At 33.4% G+C, this 9,386-nt stretch overlaps 1 protein-coding gene across 1 annotated transcript; it reads right to left on the bottom strand.

Annotated features, from left to right (window-relative positions):
- Positions 1-3,527: 3,527 nt before the first annotated feature.
- Positions 3,528-4,268, bottom strand: LOC149203550 (uncharacterized). Its single transcript, XM_089401907.1, has one exon. It carries the CDS (start codon positions 4,266-4,268, stop codon positions 3,528-3,530), a length of 741 nt encoding a protein of 246 aa, XP_089258033.1.
- Between the last annotated feature and the right edge of the window lie 5,118 nt (positions 4,269-9,386).

The following is a 9,386-nucleotide window of genomic DNA, read 5'->3' as shown; positions in this document are numbered from 1 at the left end:
ACTATATAACCGGAACCGAGACTATATATGTGAGAGACTGTTTATATCATGAGACTTTATATACAACTGGAACCGAGACTATATATGCGAGACTATATATCATGCGAGACTTCCGCTGCAAGACTATATATCATGCAAGACTATATGCGAGAGACTGTTTATATCATGAGACTTTATATACAACCGGAACCCATGATATATATGCGAGACTATATATCATGCGAGACTTCCGCTGTGAGACTATATATCATGCGAGACTGTTTATTTATTATTAATATTATAAATGTAAATAATATTACAACTTACTATTTATGTATTACCCCAATTTTTAATACTCTTACTCCATTATTTAGATTTAATAACTTTATTTATTTATTTTTATTTTTATTTGTTTAGTTTGTCATTTTTATTTTTATTTTTATTTTTATTTTTATTTTTATTTTTATTTATTTATTTATTTATTTTTATTTTTTTATATATATATATATATATATATATATATATATATATATATATATATATATATATATTACTCTATTACTCTATTACTCTATTTTTTACTGATTTGTTAAACTTCTATTTATAGCTATTATTAGTAATCAATTAATTTATAATTTAGTAGTATATCGAACCCCTTTGTCTTATACATCCTGATATTTATGTACTTTTACATATTTAATCATTTTTATATTTAACTATTAATTACTCTAACTTTTTAGATACAAAATCTTTGATAACTAATTACTAATGTAAATTAATTTGGGTTTATTTTAATTGATAAGGGTCCTTTCACTTTTAAGAATTTAACTAACCAAGTCAATTTTTTAAATATTGGTTATTCCTCTAATCCAGTCAAATCTAGTCGTTGTCAATATAGTCGTTAACTGGTCTTTGAATAGAGCCATTGGAGTTTTTGCTCTGTCTATTTAATCATTCTAACCCTGATCTGCTCATTCCACTTTTCGTGGCGATGAACCACACTTGTTGGTTCAAAATGCATGGACAAATGAAATTTCTTGTGATTTACGCCGAAAAAACTATCTTATAAATAAAACATATATAAAAATAAAAATAATAAAAAAAATGTTAGTAAAAAAAATAATAAAAACATAAAAATAAAAATAAAAAAAACTTGACAAAAATAAAAACATAAAACATGTTAGTAATAAAACACAAAAAAAAAAAAAAAAAAAAAAAAAATTAAAAAATTAAAAAAAAAATAATAATAATAAAACAGCAACAACAACATGAAAAAAAAGATATATATATATATATATGAAAAAAAAAACAAAAAAACAAAAAAAAATCAAAATTAAATGGTATAAACAAAACAAAACAAAAAAAATTGAATACAAAATTAATGAAAAAACAAAAAAATAAATAAATAAATATCAATAAATAAATGGAAATTTTTCAAAATATATATATAATTTAAAGGGAAAAAAATTAACCACAAAAAAAACATGTTTTTTTAATTTAAAAAACAAATAAATAAAATCTCATTAGAAGAAAAAAAATTAAAATAATTAAAATTAAAAAAATAATAATAAATTATAGAGTTGAGACTTTTGTGATCCATAACATGTTTGTGAGAATGATTTCGGCAAAATCACATAGAAAATTATTTGTGACACGTTTAGAACCAACCAATGTGGTTCATCCTCAAGACAAGTTGAAGAACAAATCTAAGCAACAAGTTAAATAGGGAATGCAGGTCCTTCTAACAGCTATATTTGACCGGGCACCAATTAAAAATGACTTCTAACGGCTAGATTTGACGAGGGACTAGGTTGATAAAGATCAAGGGGATGGGTCAAAGATGTTAAAGTTGAAAAATCCCTTAAATAAATTATTAGGGCAAATTAAATTAAATTTATATTATTAATACTATTATTATTAATTTTAAAATAATATTATTATTATTAATATTAAGGTAAATAATTCTATTAAAAGAATAATAATATTATTATTATTACTAAATTAGTGTTACTATGATACTAATATAAAAATTCTTAATATTAGCTTAAATCCAATATTAAAATTAAAGTGACCATTGTTAAATTGATATTAATATTATTATTAACTTCAAAATAATATTATTACTATTACTATTATTAATATTAATAATAGTCTAGGGTAATAATTCCATTATTAGTAATTACCAAAATATTTTACTTAAGAGTAAATATATTAAAGTGACTCATAGTAATATTATTATTATTAATTTCAAAATAATATTACTATTACTACTATTAATACTAGCCACCTAGGGTAAATAATCCATTATTACTAATTAATAATATGTTTTACTAAAGAGTAAATATATTAAAATATTAAGGTGAATAATTCTATTAAAGGAATAATATTATTAATATTACTAAACTATTGTTACTATTTTCATTATTATTATAATTATTAATGATAATAATGATGTTGTTATAACTTTTAATATTAGGGTAAATCCATTACTGAAATTAAAGTGATTAATGTTAAAAAATATATTAATAAGATAATATTAATAATATTAATATTAATAATAGTCTAGGGTAAATAATTCCATTATTACTAATTATTAAGATATTTTATTAAAGAGTAAATAAATTAAAACCTGATCAAGGGATCATATTGTTACAACCAATCAAAGAAAACATAAGATATCAAAGGACTATAAACGAAGGTAAGCTAAAGAAACAAAAAAGGCCAAGGAAAGGAAAAAACGACGAACGGGATGAAGAGGGCTAGGAAGAAAGGGCTGGAATCCAACAACTACTAATCTTCCAGCCATCATCCCTATTGAGATTATTAGGCCTTTTCTCGATTTCAAGGGCTTTCCTAAATTTTCAATGGTGAAACTACGCAACTTTCGCAATAACACGAGCCTCTTCGATACAAACATGATGTTTGGTCTTCTCGGCATGCTCCGCAAGGGCGGAGGACTTGGCCCTCCCATGCTTTAAGTCTGCTGAGTGCTCACTAATCCTCTGATTAATAGAGCGTCTAGTCTCACAAATGTGTGGGGTCCCACAGGAACAGGGAATGACATAGACACCTTTCATGTCCTTAGGGTTGACAGGATCTTTAACAGATAGCAGGGAGCTACGGATGGTATTAAGAGGTCTAAAGGTTAAGGGAACATTGTGCTTCTTAAGAATCTTGGCAATCTTATCGGTGGTCCCTTGGATGTAAGGGAGGTGAACCCCCGGGACCCGAACTTTAAGATCTTTTTGGATTGAATGCTCCATCTTGTCTTTGAGGAAGGTTTTCTGACCCAGGTGTCTATTATAACCATTTTTAACAAAGACATCTAGGAGATGAGCTTTCTCCTTCTCCAAGCTCTTTTCATCAGAGATTCTTAATGCACAGGTAGCAAGCATGTTGATAACGCCCAACTTCTGAGCAGGGAAATGATGGGAGCTAGTGTGGAGATATTGTTCAGTATGAGTCCTTTTCCGAAATACCTGGTGGGAGAAGGAACCATAATTATTCTTAGAGATGAGAACATCAAGGAACGGAAGACAACCATTGACTTATTTTTCCATAGTGAATTTAACGGCAGAGGACTGATTATTGAGATGACGGAAGAAAAGATCCAACTCATCATGACCATGAGACCAAACGACACCAGTGTCATCCACAAATCTCTTCCACAGCTTTGGTAAGAGATGGGCTGAGGCCAAATCTTTGGACTCAAAATCCTCCATAAATAGATTAGCGACAATAGGGGACAGGGGGGAGCCCATGGCAACCCCACAGGTTTGCTCATAGAACTTGCCTTCAAAGCTAAAAAAGGTGGAAGTAAGGCACAACTCAACTAACCGAGCGGTATCTGGGTCAATGAGCTTGTTGATAACCTCCATGGCCTCATTGATGGGAATACAAGTGTAAAGGGAGACCACGTCGAAACTTACCAGAATGTCCTCTGGGTCAAGCTTTATTCTCTTAAGGTCTTCAACAAACAATGCAGAGTCTTTGACAAAGGACTTTGTTCGGCCAACCAAGGGTCTAAGCTTCAAGGCGAGGAATTTGGCAAGAAGGTAAGTAGGACCACCAATGGTATTGACAATAGGTCTCAAGGGAACCCCCTCCTTATGAATATTTGAAATGTCGTAGATCCTAGGCGTAATGGGGTTGCTCTCTATGAGTTTCTGGGATAAAGAATTAGTGGAATTACAGGACTTGATCGCAAGAGCAACCGCTCTAGAAACCTTCTTCGGAGGATTCTTGGAAAGCCTTTTGTAGCTTCCACTATTGCAAAGATGATCTAACATCTTGTTGTGAAAATATTCTTTGTCTAAGATGACGGATGCGCCTCCTTTATTGGCTTTTAGGACTACGATATCGTGATTCTGGTTTAAGGTTTTGAGAGCCTCAAACTTAGCCTTGCTGATATTACTTCACGGGGTTTTGCCTTCCTAAGGGCCACATCACAATCTTGCCTAATCGTGTCCTTAGTCTTATCAGGAAGGCTCTTAATACCAAATTCCACGTCACAGATGATGTCTTCAACTGGAATTTTCTTAGGAGTCAAGGAAAAATTAAGACCCTTACCTAAGAGACTGAAAATAGACGGGGAAAAGGAAAAGCTAGAGAGATTGACCACTTTATTGCTAGGAGGTAGAGGGTGAGAATTACTCCCACGATTATGATCAAGGTTATGATTGTCATTATTAATACTAATATTGTAATAATTAATTTTATTATTACTAAGATTATTATTATTATTATTATTATTATTATTTACTCCACTATTATTATTATTGATAATATTATTATTCTTATTCCTGTCTTTACTATATACATTACTAATACTAATATTATTATCATTATTATTTACTTCATTATTATTGTTAACACTAGATTCATCACTGGAAAACCTAAAAAAATTAACACCATTGAGATCTGAGAGATTCCCACCTGTAAGCTTATCGATAACCGTCTCACCTGCAAGAGCTTGCACACCACCGTGACATCCATCGCACTTGTGTTGCCGAGAAGAGGACAGAGACTCGAAGGAGGCTACCAACCGGAAGGGAAGAGGGCATTCACCATTGGATGGAGAGGCAGGGATCGGATCAGGGATGGGAGGACCGAAGGCAATGCGTTGACTGGGGAACGAATGGAGCTGAAGAGTGGTGGGGAGGGATGCGGAAGTGAAGAGTTTGATCGATCATTTGAATGGCAAGGGGGTAAACCGACACCTACGCAGAGTGAGGGTTTAACAACAGCAGAGTAGGATGGTTTGATGCTAGAAAAAGACTACGACAGACTGGGGCCTGCTGTTGGACTCATCACGATCCAGGCTGGGAGGCTGGGACGGCGATCCAAACTCCGGGTAGTTACACGAATCGTCAGAGCGGGAGGAATGATAATCTGAGCAAATCAATAAGGGATAGCCCGAAACCCAAGGTCTGATGGCAGAAACCCGATTATTCGAGACCTGGCTGTTCGAAAGAGGACCTGAAGTGCGAAAAAAAACAGGGGGCGAAGCGGAACACCTTGAGAGCTTGAGAAATTTAGTTGATTATCTTTGCTTGAGTAACTCCTCCAAGCGCTGGGATTTAAGAGCAAAATAGGCATCAATCCTTGCCCAAACGGATGCGGGGAAAAGGCTAGGAAATTCTAAATGCAAAGCCAAAAGGAGCCGGGAAAGCTGGTCGAGACTTTTTCTCACTTTGAAAATCTCAGATCTAAGTAACCCTGAGCTGGATTTCAGAAAAACGCCATGGTTATTGGGGATATTAAGGTTATGCTTAATTTGGGCAAAGACCAGAATAATTGAAGAATCCCTGCATCGCTTTAGAAATGCTAGATCTGACTTCAGCTTTGAGACCTGCATGCGTGCCCGTTCGAAACGATGAACCTTTTTTGCAGTGGCTTCTCCATGCAGGGAAATTATTATAGAGTTGAGACTTTTGTGATCCATAACATGTTTTTGAGAATGATTTTGGCATGGGATGGAAAGTCCTCCGCCCTTACAGAGCATGCCGAGAAGGCCAAACATCATGTTTGTATCAAAGAGGCTTGTGTTATTGCGAAAGTTGGCAGTTTCACCATCGAAAATTTAGGGAAGCCCTTGAAATCAAGAAAAGGCTTAATAATCTCAATAGGGATGATGACTGGAAGATTAGTAGTTGTTGGATCCCACCCCTTTCTTCCTAGCTCTCTTCGTCTCGTTCGTTGTTTTTCCTTTCCTTGGCCTTTTTTGTTTCTTTAGCTTATCTTCGTTTATAGTCCTTTGATATCTTATGTCTTCTTTGATTGGTTGTAACAATATGATCCCTTGATCGGGTTTTAATTTATTTACTCTTTAATAAAATATCTTAATAATTAGTAATAATGGAATTATTTACCCTAGACTATTATTAATATTATCTTATTAATATATTTTTTAACATTAGTCACTTTAATTTTAGTAATGGATTTACCCTAATATTAAAAGTTATAACAATATCATTGTTATCATTAATAATTGTAATAATAATGAAAATAGTAACAATAGTTTAGTAATATCAATAATATTATTCCTTTAATAGAATTATTCACCTTAATATTTTAATATATTTACTCTTTAGTAAAACGTATTATTAATTAGTAATAATGGATTATTTACCCTAGGCGGCTAGTATTAATAGTAGTAATAGTAATATTATTTTGAAATTAATAATAATAATATTACTATGAGTCACTTTAATATATTTACTCTTAAGTAAAATATATTTACTCTTAGAGAAAGGATTTTGATTTCTTCCTCTTCTATGGCAGCCATCAGTATCTTTTCTTTGTGTGGTACTGAGTGAATTTCTTCAATGCTTGAGTCACTGTAAGATTCAGAATCAGAGTCAGTATACATATGACAAGCACAATTTTCAAATTCTGAGCATGAACAGGGCTCCATCTATGCGTGTAACTCCTCTTTAGAAGAGTTATAAGAAGAATTGTAAGAGTCAGGGGATGACTCCTTGAGTTGTTGCTACTGAATTTGGTCTTTGATGACCACATTAGGGCAGCGTTATGTTCGATGAGTGTGAGATCCGCACTTTAGACATTGTATTTGTCCCTCTGTTTTGACATTTTTACCCCTTTGGAATAGGGCTTGGGACTTTTTTCCTCTATTATTTTTTGACTCTTCTCCTTCTAGACATTTGTTTGATGTATGTCCAGTTTTTCCACATAACCAGCAAGTGAGCTTATTCCACTTTTCTTGATGAATATCAGAGGGTTTATAATAGTGTGTCCTAGGGACATACCTGTAATACCCTTTCTTTGCTGTGGAAGAACCTCTAGGCCTGGTAGAGGTTTGCCTTTTTTGTTTGTGGAATTTAGCAGTCTGTTTATATTCTTTTTTGGCCCTTTTCTTAGCTTTTCTTTTTCAAACCAAAGGATCATCAATGGTTAACCCATACTTACTGCAGATGGATTTTCTGTCTGGAAGCTTGGAAAGTTTTTCTAAGGATTTGTTTACCTTAGAACTTGTGCACAGACTGACTAGTGTCTTGGTAATATGAGAATATATCTCACCCCAAGTGTATGATTCAAAAGGCAATTGAAATATTTCTTGCAACCTGATGTAGTCAACAAATCGAGATGGAAGAGCTGCAAGATATACCTGTTTCCACAATAGATTTCTTGAATCTTTCACTTCATAAATTCTTTGCATCCAATCCTAGTGAAAGTCTTCAAACTGTGACATTTTTTGACATTTGAGATTCATCAGAATGACTTCATGTTTGTCTACGATCTTTGTTTCACAGCCACACCAATGCTCTAATATCATGGAAGTTAGAGCACCAATCATATTGCTAGTTGTTGTGCCATCTGGATTATGAATTACATCTCTTGCTTCGTCTTTAGGAACTTCATTCTCCATTTTTGCCAGTAATGTTGGAGATGACTGTGTTTCCCACCACCTAAGTAGTGTCCCTGTAAAACACTGAATAATTGTTTTGCAGGCTTCAATCTCACTTTTTCCTCTGAGACACATAAGCTTGTATTCTGTAAACATCATGTCAAGCAATTACCTGATTTGACCAACACTCGGGCTATTAATATTCCATTCATGATGTGACTCAGGGAAGAAAGTATGTGATTTAGGAAGCTTGCCTTTTCCTTCTATATCAGGAGCAGGATACTTACTGAACCTACTCTCCAGTGGTTCATAAATGGGGAGAATCTGAGAGTCAGATTCTTTCTGTTCTTCTTCTTCCTTAAATAAGGAAGCAATTGTGATTTTTTCTGTAGCCTCTAGGTTTTCAGCAGAGGATTTGGCTACTTCTTTTGGAAATAATGCTAGAAACTTTTCAACTGGCTTGACAGGTTCTTGAATTTTGACATTTCTTTTATAAAGGAAAGAAGTAGGAACTGGTTTATCAACTTTAGACAGACTCATTTTCTCAACCTTTTCAATTAAACCAGTTAATAGACTTTTAGTAGTACCTATATGGTCTAATATTTTTTTGTCTACTTCTTCTATTTTATTCAGAGATTCTTTGGCATATGATCTAACATCTGATGAGGAGTATTGTACATCATTGGGGCTTCTATTTACCTCATTGAGAGAAACTTGAATAGTATCAAACTATTCTTTTATTTCAGCAGTCTTTGTTGTGTTCATTTCTAGGCCTTTGATTGCAGTATTGGTCGAGTTGATTTGCTTACTGGCCTTCTAAATTCTTCCATCTATTCCCAATGCATTATCATCTTTTTGAACTAGAGGAATTTCCTTTGTTGTGTTCTAATTTTCTCCTGTTATGATTCCTCTATATGGGGGAAAAGTAGATGGTGTCTCCACTTTACTGCCATCTATAGCAGTCCAGGCTTGTTTGGCTGAGGAAGAAGATGTTCCAGTCATCAATACATTTTCACACTGAACTTCACGTTTCCATTCATAGAAAGAAATCCAGGAGTTTGTTTCTTCCATATAGTTTTTCCATTCTTGGGATAACTTAATCTTTTCTTCAAATGTGTAGCTAATACCAAATTGTTCTGCCTCAGGATGAGTAAATAAATCCCAATTCAACATGGCTTTCATCCATTTAGAATTTATTTGGGATTTTGGACAACCATTCATTAAAGTGAAGAACTTATGCATTTCCATTACTGCAGGTTTTTTGCAATCTTTTGGAATGGAGCCAAATCTAGACTTGGGAATTAATCCTTTTGCTTGTTCTAGATAACCCAATCCATATTTTGGCTTGGCTGGCCTCATTAAGCTGAATATTTCTGTTAATCTTGGATCTTCATTTTCTAAGGTAACAATTTCATGCATCATCAAAATATGATCAGACTCAGACTCATGGGGAAAAGGAATGTCTGAACACTTTGGGTTTGGACATGGATTGACGGCTGTAGAAGGAGGGGCTTCACCAGTCCTTGGATGATGATTTTCA

Source organism: Pinus tabuliformis, chromosome 2_1 (genome assembly GCF_031772625.1).
Source record: "Pinus tabuliformis cultivar Carrire ecotype Pingquan chromosome 2_1, CPIR1, whole genome shotgun sequence".
NCBI classification, from domain to species: Eukaryota; Viridiplantae; Streptophyta; class Pinopsida; order Pinales; family Pinaceae; genus Pinus; species Pinus tabuliformis.
Note: the sequence above shows the minus strand (reverse complement) of the source record. Positions and strands in the feature narration are given on the sequence as shown.